We start from the raw sequence: 15,965 nt of genomic DNA, 5'->3' as shown, positions 1-15,965 counted from the left end.
CCGTCTTGGTATGGAACTCTCAAACATTCTTGCATCCTGCCTCTTCAGGTTTATTCATTTATTTATTTATTTATTTATTTTTTATTTTTTTGCGAGTCATCGTGTTAGCATGCCATTCTCAAACTTTCCAGCGTCTTACTTCGTCTACCTTGATTTGGCTTTTAGTGGAAGTTTTTAGGGTTTCTCGAAAACATAAGAAAATAAGGAAAACTGCAGGAAGCTATCAGGCTTACACGTGGCAGTCCCAGTATGAAACATATCTACCGGTTTCCATCTATCGCCCTCATTCAAAAAAATTTGTCTTACTTTTTTTTTTTCAAAGCTCCCCAATGACTCAGAACTAACAACCTGATTACTGGGTCAATTCCATTCATTTACCACTCTATTTGAGAAGCAATTCCCTTCTATCCCTTTTTTTTTTTTACTTTAATTTTGTTAAGCTTGAATCCATTATTTTTTGACCTAGCTTAACAAGTACTGTGCACTATCAGTAGGAAGAAATGCCCATGTAAACCCGACTATTCATCTTTGTGGCCCTTAAAAAAATGTTTCACTTCTGATCAACGTTTAGAAAGAAAGAAAATTACACTTTACTGGGTGATATAAACTTTCTACATACATATTTTACTTCTATATTTCACTTGTCAAAGTTCTGTAGTTTTTAGAGAAAAATTGTCAATTGCATTTTTTTTTTAATTCCGTAACAAAAAGTGGAAACCTTTTCAATCTCAAAATTTTTTGCTGAAAATATATATATGTTCTTGCTTAAAGGAGACACATTGTGGGTAAGTTTTGTGTTCATAGGAGCTGTGGGAAGACAGTGATATTTTACTTTAAAAATAGTCCTGAAGAGAGACGAAATCATTTAAATATGAATGATAATAAATATAACACGAGGAAGCTTACAGATGATACACACATGACATGGAGCAGCGTGAAGGAGACCTCAGGAAAGCGTGACGGGGCTGAGGGTGGTCCAAACGGTGATTAAGAATACCGCTTCTGCTCTTCTGATCTTGTTAAGAGCGTTCCTCCCCATCTCCCTCGTTCATATGTCTATGAATATTTTGAAGAGGAAGCTTTCAAGATATTTATCCTTCAACTCGGGTAAGTCACTTGGCTTCTTTTCATTAAGGACGTGCTTCTCAGTGGGCCCTTTTTCTTCTTTTTTGTTGCGCCGCTCTTACATCTTGCGTAATAAAGACTTGCACTCGCTTAGGTTAATGAAGTGATAGGCTGCCGTCTTGTCGCCATCATTAGTGCTCGTGTCTGCGCCGTAAAAAAAAAAAAAAAAAAAAGCGAGAGTAAAAAAATAGTGCTGATTTTATTTTATAAGCGTGTGTTGTTTAAGAGAAAGTGTGTGTGTGTGTGTGTGTTGAATGAGTTTTTTTTTTTTTTTTTTTTTTATGCAGCTGTCGTCTGCTTAAGGGCAACATGTATATTCCATCAGTTCTCATGAAGATATAACACCGTCTGCGAGTGTCTGTACCCATCACACACACACACACACACACACACACACACACACACACACACACACACACACACACACACACACACACACACACACATGCGTTGTCAGCGAGTATGCAGCGCAGCACCCGATTATTATGACCTGGAGGTGATGAGGTGGTGAGGTCATGAGACGGAGGAAAGTAGAGCACAGGAACGTCATTCCTATCAAGGCTTCTTTATGGATTCATTCGTAGTACGTAGTTGTAGTTAACTGACAAGATTTATTTTAGAAAAATGTATCAGTCTTTCTTACAAAATAATTTTTTACCCAAATAAAACCATAAATGCGTAATATTAATACAAAGCCGCTATGGATTCCCGCACAGAACCTTCCTTGGGTGTCATCAGTAGGTAGTTTAAATCACATGTTGTATTTCGCTGATGTTAAGATCACGTCCTGTATCTTTCTTGAAGTTCGATAATCTCTTGAAAACTGTACGATTAACTTAAATGAAGACTGAATTACTAATGCAACAAACAACCTCATGACTGAATGGGACTCCCCCACGTAACCTTGCCTGGGTCCCACCACTGTGTCGTTGAAATTGCGTGTCATATATCGCAGGTGTGAAGACTACTTCTTGTACCTTTTTGTTCGATAATCTCTTAAATGGTGTAAGATTTGACCGAAAATTATGAATGACTCGTGTAACAAACAGTGTCGTACATTTTCTGAGTGTGAAAGCAGTGCGATTGATTTACGAGTAACCGAAGGAATGACTAGTGTGGCAGACAATTTTAATGTTTTTCAAAGTTATTCATCTTTATACCGAACACAGTTTTGCGTAAGATTACTATAAGAAAGAAATAGAACGTGCATGTCTTATACGTCCCAAGGGTACGAATGGAGAGAAAGTGTGTACTGCGTGTACTGCGTTCTTCACTGTTGTCAATACAGTGTTGTTGTTATTGATTATGGTGGTGGTGTCAATGTTTTTGTTGTTGTTGATGATGACGATGGTGGTGGTGGTGATGGCAGTGTTCTTGTTGGTATTTCTGTTGTTGTTTTCATTCTTGCCATTGTACTCTAAGGAAACATATTGCATGCCCCGAGACTCACCCTTATGTTGTGTTCAAAGTTCATTCCAGCACCGACGCACACACTGTTGCATCACATAACCAAATGGATCCAATAACTTACAGCGAGCGTATGCAGTGGTGCTACATACCACCAAATAGTAGCTTTGTTGGCCCATCACTCATACAGCAAGCAGCTTATAAGTAATCCTGGAACTTTGAGATATTCCAGAGAATAAGGAAAATAACGAGGGAACTCACGGCGCAGTATTGTACATAGAAAGGAAAGAAAACTCCAGGTACAGTATATCACTTTAATATTATAGGACGGACTGTAACAAAGTTTATTTTGGGAATGTATGTATAAACCGACAAAAAAAAAAAAATGGGGAGGGGCTTAGGGAATAAGTTAGAGGAAAATGCCAAAATACGTGTGGATATGGACACGGTCGAGTCCTAGCGAGGGAGGGATGGGGGAGGGACAGCTCTAGGACAGGAGAGAGAAGCAGGAACAGAGAAGTGAGGTGAGAGGAAAGAAAAGTAGTTGGAAATACTGCTGAATCACAAGTATTCGCCTCAGTAGCGGGACGGGATGAAAGTGAAGGGCGATGACTCAGGAAAAGTTAGCATAGCAAAACAAGACGGAAGGCTCGGCAGGGTCATCAACGCCTGCTGGAGGAGGAAGGGAATCTCTCCTGAAAACTCGTGTTTGGCAGATCAGTCCAACCAGGCGGGGTGGTCGGTCAGATGGGATGAGATGGGACGGTCAGGCTTCTCCGGCCGGCCTTTGTCGGGAGTGGGACCGGCCCGGGGCTCCCTCGCTCTACCTACAGTGAGATCATCGTGGCCGGCTATGCGTGCGCGGGGCGGAGGCAGCGACTATAGCAGTGGGAGGAGGTGGCGGCGGCGGCAGTGATGAGCGACCAAGAGTAAGGCGACGCTTGGCTTTTGTGGACTTAAAGACTCTCAAGCTTCAGGCGGACTCTTGAAGAAGACGCAGACTGGATTCCTCCCATTGAGCAGCGCCGGAGGGAGGAGGCGAGTGTCAGGCGTCAGGAGGAGGCCGTCAGATTATGAAAAGCTAGTCTGTGCAGGACGGGACGCCTCCGACACTTTAAACACTGTGGCTTCCTGTGCATCATCGTCCTCTCGTTACAAAAATACGACCAATGTGGCCTAAAAACAGTACGACCTTTACGGTGACCAATGTGGCCTAAAGAGATTTTGCCCTCGCGTCGTGTGGGTGGGAAAGCAAACCCTGGACACGCAGCATGGTTCGGATCCCGCGGTGTCGGGCTCACGTGCTGCAGGTGGCGGTGACTCGACACGCGGCGGCCTATGCAGCCTCCCACCTGCCCTCCGTGGCCTCTGCTCGCCGGCTAAAGCTCCTCCTTGGGCGGCGTGAGTTTGCCCGGCATGAGGGTGACCACGCTGGAGGAGGAGGTGGCCGATATCTCTTCGTCCTTGGAGGGCTGCTTGGAGGCCGGGTCAGGATCCACCAGGGAGATCTTTGACTTGACTCTGTGGGGAAAGGAACTCATGTTAATGGAAGACAGGGAGTCACTGGCTGGGCAGGATAGCGTGACACTTGCCCCACCATTGATACTACACTGAAATCACTAATATGAGTGTAAAGACTTTGAACTTGACCACAGGAAAAAGAATGACGCTACAATTAGAGGCAATGAAAGCATGACAATGATATAGTTTTGTTGGCTGGACAGAAGAGCATGACACCTGCGTCACCATCAATGCTAAATTGAGAACCAGTATGAGTTAAATACTTGGACTTGACTGCAGGAAAATCTCCATAGCCAGAAGCAATAAGAGCAATATAGCTGGCTGGGCACAGCACAACGCCTGCCTTGGAGATAATGTCTATTAACACCGTAAGACAAAAGCGTTGATCAGCATCCCTTACCCAAGAGAGGCGTTGACGGTGACCTGATCGTGGCAGCGCAGGTCAAAGGCCAGGTCGCCGGGGAAGATGAGGTCATCGTCGTGCTGCACTACCACCGTGTTGACGTACGCACCCAGCTTGTCGTCCTGAGGTGGGGTGGGGCAGTGATGAGTCGGGGATGACTTGTGGCTAGTATTTTTGTTTATACGCTTTACGTTTCTACTTATAACTTTTTCAATCAATGAGTAGTTAAATAGATAGATGACTGAGTTACTGACTAAAAGATTAACTAGCTAACTAACTAAACTGACTGAATAAATAAATAAATATGTGAGCACTAAACTGACTGAATAAATAAATAAATATGTGAGCAATTTTCTCTCTCTCTCTCTCTCTCTCTCTCTCTCTCTCTCTCTCTCTCTCTCTCTCTCTCTCTCTCTCTCTCTCAGTACTCACATATTTAGTGGAGCAATCCTTGTAGGAGAACTTGAGAACAAACTCCGTGCCGCCCTCTGCGTCGAGGAAGCAGGGGCCCTGGCGGGAGTGGAAGCTTCCCCTCGTATACACTACGCCCTCAAAGTCCTTCTCCATGCGGATCACGAAGGCCATGTTCTCGTCCTCGCAGTCCAGCACGACCTTGGAGTAGCCGGCGTCACGCACCCCGATCCTTACGTAGTTGGTGAGGTCCTCTTTCCATCCGGCTGGGCAAACAGAAAATGAAACGTTAAAATGGAGGAAAGCGAGAAAAGTTATTTGTTTCGTGTGTGCGTGTTTTTTTTCTTTTCCTTTCTCGTGGAAAGAAGAAAGAACGGGTGATGCGATTTGTATAGGATTATTATGTAACACGCCTGATCTATTTTTACCTTTCCTTGGGGCTGCGAAAACATGAAAAAGAATGGAAGGTTAAAAGGGAGGAAAGCGAGTTGTTTCATGTTACTGTTTCTCGTGGGAATAAGAAAGCACGGCCGATGCGACGCATATCGAATTATTCTGTTATAAAGAAAGAAAAAAAAACATGCCTGACTTATTTCTACCCTAACCCCCAATAAAAAAAAAGAGTGAAACATTAAAAGGGAGTTGTTTCATGTTTCTCTGTCTCTCGTGGGAAGAAGACAGAGGAAGAAAAAATTTGCGACAGAGTTCTCCTATCATAAAAAAAAAAAAAAAAAAGCACGCCTGACCTATTTTACCTCTGACGAAACTGACGGCACGAGAACCTTGCAGGAACCAAACGCAGTAAGCTTCCTGCTTACACAAGCGTTGATTAAAGACCCTCCGTGGCAGGGCAGGTGGCGCCATGCCCCGCCCCTGCGCAATCCCAGGGCGCTATGGTGGCTGCAGGAGGTGAGGGGGAGGGGAAGCAATACCCAGAAAAGGTTCTCGGTGGCCAGTGTACCGTAAGTGATCGGGTGGCGCCACCCCTGACCAGCCTTGACGCCGCTGTCTCGTTCGCCTTGTGCTCAAAATCGGAAATTCAGGAAATATCAGCTTAACTAAGGGGAGGGAGAAGCATTGCCGGCCGCCACACCTGCTGATCCCCCGCGGCCCGGCGGCGTGGCGACGCAGAGACACACCTGCACTAGTGGAGCACAAGGTCGGGAGTTTCTCCATTCAGCAAGACCGCAGTGAAAACAAAGCCTCAGGTTAATTGGCGGTGTGTAGCAAGACAAGCAGGAGCCGTGCCGCGTGAACAACACCAAGCATGGGAACAATGACAGCTTGGTTGTTGTTCCATTCCTCTACTGTCATTATTTCTTTGTGTTAACGTCGCTATTGAGAACATCCTGCTTCTCCAGTTATCTTTGTCCTTAATCTGTGACCGAACTGATGAGCGGCTATTTAGGAAATCTGACACAGGGCGCCGCAGTGGAAGGAAGTTAGGTGGCACCGCGCGGGTCTGCGTCACGGCGCCAATCTGATGCCGCCGGCCTTGTCCCGCGCGCGCAGAAGGTTACATAGCATTTTCACTTCAGCACATCCGTCTACAGGAAAACTAATTGTTCACGCGACTATTATTAATCTACTTATTCATTTATTCGCTCATCCTCTAATATATCTGTCCATTACTGCCTTTTCCTGTGGTGTTTTTGGTGAAGTTGATAATCCAGTCTTGTGATTTTTGTTCTCCAGCATCCGACTAGCGACTCTTGTCTTGCTGGAAGTGATGACTAGGCAGACAGGTGGCCAGAACTTGTGAAGAGTGTGTGAGACGTGTTTCTTGTGACAACGACAGTGAATGTAGTAGTAGTAGTAGTAGTAGTTGTTGTTGTTGTAGTAATTGTTGTTGTTATTGTTGTTGTTGCAGTAGTTGTTGCTGTTGATGTTATTTCTTTTCTTCATCTTTACCTTCTCGTCCTCGTCCTCCTCCTCCTCCTCCTCCTCTTCCTATTCATCATCATCATCATCATCATCCTAACTAAAATAGCAATCACAGCAGCAAAAGAAACACACAAAAACACAAACTTAAACACCAGGAAAACAAACCCCAAGCATGACAAGGAGCAGGTCAGGTTGGGTGCGGGCGGCGGGCGGAGAGCGGGCGTGTTCCCTGTTTATTCTAAGGTCTACACTCAGGTGACCCCGGCGGCTGCTTACCTGGAGGGGGCGCCTATATTTAGACAACAATGGTGACCGCAAGAACCTGTCACTCACCTACATTCACGTGTGTGTTTGTGGGGTTAGTGTGTGGAGGGGGCGGGGAGAAGGGTAGGTGGGAAGCTGTGTGTGTGTTGGGGGGCTGGGGGTTTGGTCGGTGGTGGAATGTTGTCTCTGGAATCATATATTAGCTTCTTCGCTCTATTGTCTCCTTCGATTACGGGGTTCCTGTAAACATATCACCAGCATTTCCACTTTTTCTCTTCCACCGGCCGACTACCAACAGGCTACTTTTCTCTTCCTTCCCTTAACTTGTTGTTGTTGTTGTTGTGTGTGTGTGTGAGTGACTTTAGAAGCAGCGACCCGAAACTAAATATAGATATACCCTTTCCTCATACAGTACTACCAACAGGCTTCTTTTTTCACCCTTTGCTCTCGTTGTTGTGTGAATCTGGAAACGTAGCGACCTGAAACTGCGTATATTTATATCTTCATACAGTCCACTATTTGTTTTCGGGCGGTGTTCTGACAGTGAGACAGAGAGAGCAGAGACGTAAAAACACAATAAAGTGACCAGCAGAAGTTGTACATACGTATAATCCTTTCCAAACGGAATGATAATTGGTTTTGAGCGGTGGTAATGTTAATCTAAGAGGGAGGCATACACACACACACACACACACACACACACACACACACACACACACACACACACACAGAGAGAGAGAGAGAGAGAGAGAGAGAGAGAGAGAGAGAGAGAGAGAGAGAGAGAGAGAGAGAGAGAGAGAGAGAGAGAGAGAGAGAGAGAGAGAGAGAGAGAGAGAGAGAGAGAGAGAGAGAGAGAGAGAGAGAGAGAGAGAGAGAGAGAGAGAGAGAGAGAGAGAGAGAGAGAGAGAGAGAGAGAGAGAGAGAGATAAGAACATAATAAAGCGACCAGGTACTGTGTAAACTGCTCTTCCATACAGTACGATATTTGTTTTTGAGCGGTGATGTTAATTTCAGACAGAGAAAGGGATGAGAGACATGGAAGCAAAATAAAGCAGAACTCACATAAGTAAACTCCTTCTTAATACATTGCAACTATTACCTTTGAGCGGCGATTCTACTTTCGAAGGAGAAAGAGAGAGGAACCACAAGAGACGGGGTGAAAGATGAGGCGTAAATATCGGGTGAGCAGAAGAAAGCTCGCCGCGGCTCCTCTGACATGTGACCTGACCCTCACACTTTCACTCATTATGACTCAGTGAGAAAAGCTGGCCCGCCACGTCAAGCACGCCACTCCAGGCCAGGCCATCTCAGGTCAGATGTAGATGGGTAGATTTACTATAGGAAGCGGACTACAGGGGGAAGAAAAATACAGCGTTTTTGTTATTGTCTGTATTCTGTGGGTGTTCTTTTTTCTTCTTCTTCTTCGTCTTCTCTTTTTTTATTTTCTTCTTCTTCTTCTTGTGATTTTATTATGTCGTTTGTTGTTGTTATTCTTATTGTCCCTGGTGCTGTTACTACTACTACTACTACTACTACTACTACTACTACTACTACTACTACTACTACTACTACTACTACTACTACGACTACTACTACTGTTACTACTACTACTACTACTACTATTACTACTACTACTACTACTGTTGTTACTACTACTACTACTACTATTGTTGTTACTACTACTACTACTACTACTACTACTACCATCATGACTGACTGCCACGTATAGGCCCACCGGCTTGTTACAGCTTCCTTTATGCTTGTATGTTCTGTTTTTTTTTTTTTTTTCAGTGTTCTTACGTTCCATTGCAATAGACAAGTCTCTTCGTATTACGTTATTCGAGAAAATAGCAAAATGCACCTAAAATAATTCAATATGTAGTGTTCAGTATGTAAGAAGGATTAGAATGTACAATCACTACTTTCCAGCATATAGAAGGGGACGCATTGACACACATTTATTATTATTATCATGCCATCATCTCTTTCTCATCAGTTAAAGCCACCACCCTCTCTCTTTCATTCCCTCTCCTCCACCCTCTCTCTTTCAAGCTACCCACGACCTCCTCCTCCTTCAATCCATTCCTTACCTCCTTACCTCCTTCCTGCCACCCAACCCTCCTTTCCCTCACCCTCCCTCTTCCTCCTCCCGCTTCCACACCCCCCTCCTCCTCCTCCTCCCCACAATGAGAGTGAAAGCCATAATACCACGAGCGTTTAGGAAAGGAAAAGTGAAGGTCGTATATGTTTTCCGCCTTTTCCTCTTCCACGTCCTTCCCGCGCCCTTTCCTTTATTGCTTGTCGGCTCCTCTGCTCCCCAACTAAACCCCCTTCCACCCTTTTCCTCCCCTCCCATCCCCATCCCCCCACCGCGTCTCCCTTCCTCAGGCCGTCCCCAGTCACCTCCGTGGAAAGTGTTGCGTGTTGTCTTTTTCGTGGTTTTCTTTCTCATCGCACTTTTCCGGGGTGTTGAGATTATATTGTAGTTAGTTTGTGTTGTGGTGTTTTTTTTTTTAATTTTATGTGTGTGTGTGTGTGTGTGTGGTTTTGGGATTTTGTTCTCTCTCTTTTTGTTTGTTTACTTGCGTTTGCTGTCTGTGTTTGTCTGTCTCTCTGTGACTCTATCTTTCTCTGTTTTTCTATCTGTCTCAGTGTGTGTGTATATCTGTCTGTTTGGACACACACACACACACACACCTCACTACCTATCACAAATACCACCACTTCCCAAACCAATCCTCACAACACACTCTCCACACCTCACCCCAAACACTCCTCTCCACATCACACCTTCCCAGACCCTCCTAGTATACACTCTCCCTTTGACACCTTTCCTTTAATGATTCATGAAAGATGGATACTGGCCAGGAGAACAAAATATATACATAAAAAAAAGGCCCACTGAGACGTCTATACCTAAGGGAAAAGGGGGCCTTACTAAAGTACTGCGTCTTCTGCGGTGTTCTGCGTCTCTACTGCGTCTACTGCGTTTTGCTCACTGCGTCCCCTGGTCTTCCCTAAACTTTGCCAAGGTCAGTGTGTGAGGAAGCATCCCGTGGGCAGTGATAAGTTATAGGTAGGAAAGCGGCGGCCCGGGGCACTGCAGACCGCTAGGCAGGGGGAAGGGGAGGTTGCGGAGGAGGAGGAGGAGGGGGGAGGGTGCGGAGGAGGAGGAGGAGGAGGAGGAGGAGGAGGAGGAGGAGGAGGTAAAGGTAGTGAAAATTTTGGAGATCGTGAATGTAGGATTTTGAGTTGCCAGAATGAGAGAGAGAGAGAGAGAGAGAGAGAGAGAGAGAGAGAGAGAGAGAGAGAGAGAGAGAGAGAGAGAGAGAGAATTGCTCACTTCCGGCTCTTGTTTGCACAGCGGATTGATTATGTTGAGGGACACTTCATCTCTCTCTCTCTCTCTCTCTCTCTCTCTCTCTCTCTCTCTCTCTCTCTCTCTCTCTCTCTCTCTCATATAACTGCCTATTTTTTTTTTTTATTTCCGCAGTCCTTCCTTCCATCCTTCCTTTGCTCCTTTATATTCCTCCCTTCCTCACACGCAGTGCACTTTTACTCTATTCCATCCTTCCTTTTCTCTTCTTATATACACTTCCATTCATTTACCATTCCTTCTCCTCCATACTTTTCTCTTTTTACTCATATTCCTTTCCCTTTCCTCCAGATCCCTTCCTTCCCTTTTACTTCCTTCCTATTCTGTTCCTTCGCCTTCATATACCTCCTTCACTCCTTTCCCTTTCCTTCACATTGGTCACCCACGCCACGCCCTCAAAAAATCAGGCCGGCTTGCGGTTTGTCTCAAGCGAACAAATGAAGTCTCACTGACGGCCGCCTTTCTGGTGAGATTTATTTTTACTGTGCTTGTGGCGTATGGTAGTGGTTTGTCTGAGTTGAAGGAGGAGGAGGAGGAGGAGGAGGAGGAGGTGTAAAGGAGAGAAAGAGGAGGGAGGAAGTGCAGGTAGAAGAAGAGAAAGATAAAGAAGAAGTGCAGAAAGGAGAGAAACACGGAAGGAGGAGTAGGGAAAGGAAGAAGAGAAAGAGACAGGGGGAGTAAAAGGAAGAGAGAAAAAGAATGAAGAGAAGGAAGTGCAGGTAGAAAAGACAAAAAGAGAAGAAGGAGAAGGAAGTACAGGAGGTGGAGAAGGAGGAGGAGGAAGAGAAAAGAAGGGGATGAGGAAGAGGAAGAGAAGAATGGTGTGTGACAATGACAATGGAAAAAAAAATCAATGGTGATAAATGTTTTTTTATCGTTATTGCTTTTTTAAGATAGTAATGATAACAATAAAATAAATTATGTTAATGATGATGATGATGATGATGATAAGAAAAAGAACAAGAACAAAAACAAGAACAAGAATGAAATAAGTAGACAACGAAAAGTACGAAGACAGCAACAAAACAACAACAACAACAACAACAACAACAACAGCAACAATATTATAGGAGGAGAAAGAGAAAGGGAGAGGAAGAGGAAGAGGAAGAACAACTGTCGACAGAACTGAAAACAAATATAGACAATAATAATAATAATGATAATAATAATAATAATAATAATAATAATAATAATAATAATAATAATAATAATAATAATAATAAGTAGTAGAATACTGTATGTGTGTGTGTGTGTGTGTGTGTGTGTGTGTGTGTGTGTGTGTGTGTGTGTGTGTGTGTGTGTGTGTGTGTGTGTGTGTGTGAGGAAGAGAGAAGAAGGAATAGAATGCATATGAAGTTCAAGGTAAGAGAAGAAAAAACAAACAAAAAAAAAGCAACAAATCTGAACACAAAGAAAAACAAAAGAACAAGTAACACCAAGAACGAAACAAAAACAAGAAACAATAAATAAAGATGAAGAAATCGAAGAAGAAGACAAAGAATAAGAACAACAAGAGCAAGAACAAAAACAAGAAAAAACAATGGGAAACACAAGGAAAGAAAGAAAGAAAGAAAGAAAGAAAGAAAGAAAGAAAGAAGAAAGAAAGAGCGAAGTAGGAAGAATAAGAGGAAAGCAAAAATGTAATAATAAAGAAACCAAAATAAAAGAAAAAAAATGAAAATTAGAACATTATTAATTTGACACCCGATAGGAAACAGAAAAAAAACATAACACGAAATGGAAGACAAGAAATAAAGAAACAGAAAATGATTTGAAATAATTACGTAGGAGGAGGAGGAGGAGGAGATGATGATGATGTGGGAGGAGGAGGAGGAGGAGCAGGATGATGTGGGAGGAGGAGGAGGAGGAGGTGCTTTACATGAAGGGACGAGGATGGGGAGGGGAGGAGGGATGAAGAGGCGAGGCTAATGTAAGGAGCAAGAGGGGGAAGTTTGGATGTCATATAGAGGGCATGGAAGGTGCGAGGGGAGGAGAGAGGAAGAGAGGTGTGAGGGGAGAGAGGGGAGGATAGAGGTGTGAGGATGAGACAGTAGGGTAAAAATAGTAGTGACACCTGTGCCCTCCAAAGGTGCATACTCATTACCGACGTGGAGAGGAGAGGGAGCGTTATGGGATGCGCCACTCAGGTCCGGCTTGGTGCGGGGCATTACGTGAGTGAGAGAGAGAGAGAGAGAGAGAGAGAGAGAGAGAGAGAGAGAGAGAGAGAGAGAGAGAGAGAGAGAGAGAGAGAGAGAGAGAGAGAGAGAGAGAGAGAGAGAGAGAGAGAGAGAGAGAGAGAGTATAGTTATATAACCCTACAATTGAAAAATAGAAAGTATATACATAGCACATGAGAAAGTAAAAAAAAAATAAAGGAAGCTGCAAGAAACCATCAGGCCTACACGTGGCAGCCCATGTGTTGTAAAAATGCTTACCTATTTCCTCCCATCATTCCCTATTCATAAATGTGTCTGATCTTATTTTAAACCTCCTTATCATTATGCAAGTTGAAGATGCCAGAATAAAAAAATAACAAAATATAAGATGACACGAAACAGTAATTAAAAGAAGCATTATAAAACTTACATACGTATGCACAAAACAATTTCCCCCCTCACTAGGTCTACTTTCAAAGGCCACAGGAATGATTAGTCAGGTTCTCATGCGTGCTTTTCTCATTCATGGTGCAGGAACCTTGTTGAACTTTCACTCGAGTCATGAAAACACCCTTGAAAAATCCTAAGACGGAGCCTGTTAAAAGCAATGGAGACGAGACGACGAAACGTTTGAGAATACAGAGGGAACGGAGAGTGAAATGTGTGAGAGGAATTGAGATAAGCAAGTGAGAGTGGATGGGAAGTACTTGGGAGAAGGGCAGTGACAGAGGGCCGTGGGATATGATGATGAGATGATGATGATGCTGATGATGATGGTGATCGTGACCGCAGTAACCTTGGCCGGCACTGAAGATGACACTTCTCACCGCCTCCTCTCCGCCTCATACATAAATGTGCGCACACACACACACACACACACACATAAACACACACACAAACACACTCACTACATGATCGTCATACAGAAATCTGACACATGTATTACGTAGTCATTACTTTCACATTCTTGCTGTTGTTGTTGTGTGTAGTTTTTGTTGTTGTTTGTTGTTGTTGTATGAAGCCCAGCGTGCGTGTCCAGTGGTCGCTTCTCAATGTCGACAAGAGGAAATGAAGGAGGAAGAGGAGGAGAAGGAGGAGGTGGTGATGGTGGTGGAGGAGGAGGAAGATGAGGGAGGGAGGGAGGGAAGGAGGAAAGGGAGGAGCGTCTAACCTTGAACACAGGGCACCATGACATCCACCAGTCCACCGCATTACCCCTCCATTTTTCCCTCCCTCCTTCCCTCCTTTATTCAGCATTATGTTGTTGCACGTTTTCGAAAGAGTTTGCCTCGTCCGCCACCAGTGTGTTGCAATCTGTGTACCTACTGACCTCTTCTGCCCAAGTTTTTTTTTTACTCCCAAACATAATTTTATTTTTTCTCTATCATATTAAACATACTCGTGTTAATAGGAAAGTCAATACTTATCAAATACACAAAATTCACTGTTCTTGGTCTTCATGTCAAATTTCCCGCGTAAATTAATCGTAACATTTTCTTTTCCCAGACTGATAAACCACCAAATTAGCCAGCTTGTTACCTCCAACACTAACATCACCCCCAGAAGCCTCCGCTCGTCAGGCACTCAATCCGCTTTCCCTGGCACGCTCTCGGTCTCTGCACTTTCCTTCCTCTCACCCCGCATGCACGTACGGACGGCAGACCCAAGAGGCATTGTTTACCCGAGGACACGTCTCCACACAGGCGGCCTCAACAATGGTGTATTCCCTTCTGGTGGCGGTGGTGACGCAGCCCCGACGTTTAGTTACGCGAGCGACAAGTGAGATGCGCCGCGCCCCGGACGTCATCTCAACGCCGGCACTCCCCCCACACCTGCTCTGGTCTATTAGCGCACCACTGCATAGCGTCGGTGACCTCACAGGGTCTCGGCGTCACAGCCACGATCACCAGCACGTGATCTTCCTCACAGATTACAAGCCACTGCCCCAGACGTTTAGGTGTTTGTATGAGGCAACTTAATGTTTACTTAAAAAGATTACCTTCTAGTGAGGCTAACACGAAGAACACGAGACACAATGACTTACCTGCCGAGGCTGCGAGGGCGAGGAGGCCAACCAGCACTGTCTTGATCCTCCAAGCGTCTACTTCGCCGAACATCTTGAAGGGCAACTCAAGGTCCCACGCCCGAGTGATCTCCTGGCTGCTGCCGCTGCTTGGCTTTGCTGGTATTGCCAACAGCAACCAAGTGGCGCTGTACGGGATGAACCGGACCTGACTGCCTCTCACTTCAGCCGGGCGGGAGTTGAAGTGACGTTTACTTGCTGTATAAGGGAGGTGGGGAGTCCACTGGGGTCAGTACCTTCAATGGCTCGTTATAACAGGTTGTTTTGGCAAACTTGTACCGTGAACCTGGCTGCCGCTGGGTGGCGGGTGCCGGCGAGCGTCCAGGGAATGAAGTGATGATATCGGTGATGAGTGGCGTGATGTGGATGGATGAAAGAAGGGCGGAAGGGCGTGTTAGGTACCCTCCAGAAGGATGGTGATCACTATCGTGGTGCCTGTAGCGTCCAGGTTCTGCATGGTGGCGGGGATGCTGGAGCGACGCCTGCCTTGGCGGCTGACGTCCTCAGGATGCGTTAGGGCGGACTCGTGGCGTGTGAGCCGAGAAAGTCACCCTGGGCAGGGGCGGCAAATGAGGGCGGCGAGTCACCTGGGCAGCGGGCGAGCTGAGCGGAGCAGCCACTACCTGCGCGGTTGGCGGCGACAGCCAGACTGGCGGTGCTGGAGCAACGCGCGCCGTTTTCTCTGGCGCTGCGGTTGGCTGGGCACGGCGTCTCCAGTGAGAGTGTTGCGGCCGGCCAGGACAGGAAGCACCTGCAACTTGTGCAACTCTCAGCACCAGCTTCACATAATTTCCGGCACAGGAGTGTACAGGTGACGCCGGCCGCGTCGCACACACCGCCCAACACGGCGTCCCCTTCCTCCTCCAGCAGATAACTGTCCTGCAAAATTCAATCTGTGGTAGCTGGCGCCCTCGCCTCCCCTCCCACATGTTGCTGGCCAGGTGCCAAGCCCACCGCTACCCGGCCGCGGTCAAGAGGCCTCCCATTGGTGACCCGCTACGCGTCACGCCGGGTCACCTCGATCTTGAGGTGCTATTCACTGTCACTTCGTGTCTCGTAGGTCTTGTGAGCCTCCCCTTCCCCACAGCACCCCATGAGACGCGTAGGCGACGCAGTTGTGCGGCGGCTTGTTGCTCCTCCCTCACCATGCTGTCCCCCCGCCCCCTTCCTTGTCTTCCAGTCCCACCCTTCTCCCGCTCTCCCTCCCCCACAGGACTAGTCACTCGGTCACTAACACAGCCGTCTCTCTCTCTCTCTCTCTCTCTCTCTCTCTCTCTCTCTCTCTCTCTCTCTCTCTCTCACACACACACACATACACACGCACACACACATGAG

The 15,965-nt window shown here is 45.9% G+C and overlaps 1 protein-coding gene across 1 annotated transcript; it reads right to left on the bottom strand.

Moving 5' to 3' along the window:
- Positions 1-2,832: 2,832 nt before the first annotated feature.
- Positions 2,833-15,510, bottom strand: LOC135090155 (uncharacterized). The gene is made up of 4 exons (XM_063986563.1): positions 14,592-15,510; positions 4,889-5,133; positions 4,454-4,578; positions 2,833-4,053 (listed from the first exon to the last, which is right to left on the bottom strand). The coding sequence occupies exons 1-4, from the start codon at positions 14,662-14,664 to the stop codon at positions 3,912-3,914; spliced, it is 585 nt and encodes a 194-aa protein (XP_063842633.1). The 5' UTR covers positions 14,665-15,510; the 3' UTR covers positions 2,833-3,911.
- Positions 15,511-15,965: the final 455 nt, after the last annotated feature.

This window comes from Scylla paramamosain, chromosome 3 (genome assembly GCF_035594125.1).
Source record: "Scylla paramamosain isolate STU-SP2022 chromosome 3, ASM3559412v1, whole genome shotgun sequence".
Taxonomy (NCBI): domain Eukaryota; kingdom Metazoa; phylum Arthropoda; class Malacostraca; order Decapoda; family Portunidae; genus Scylla; species Scylla paramamosain.
This window is presented reverse-complemented; position numbering and strand designations above follow the sequence as displayed.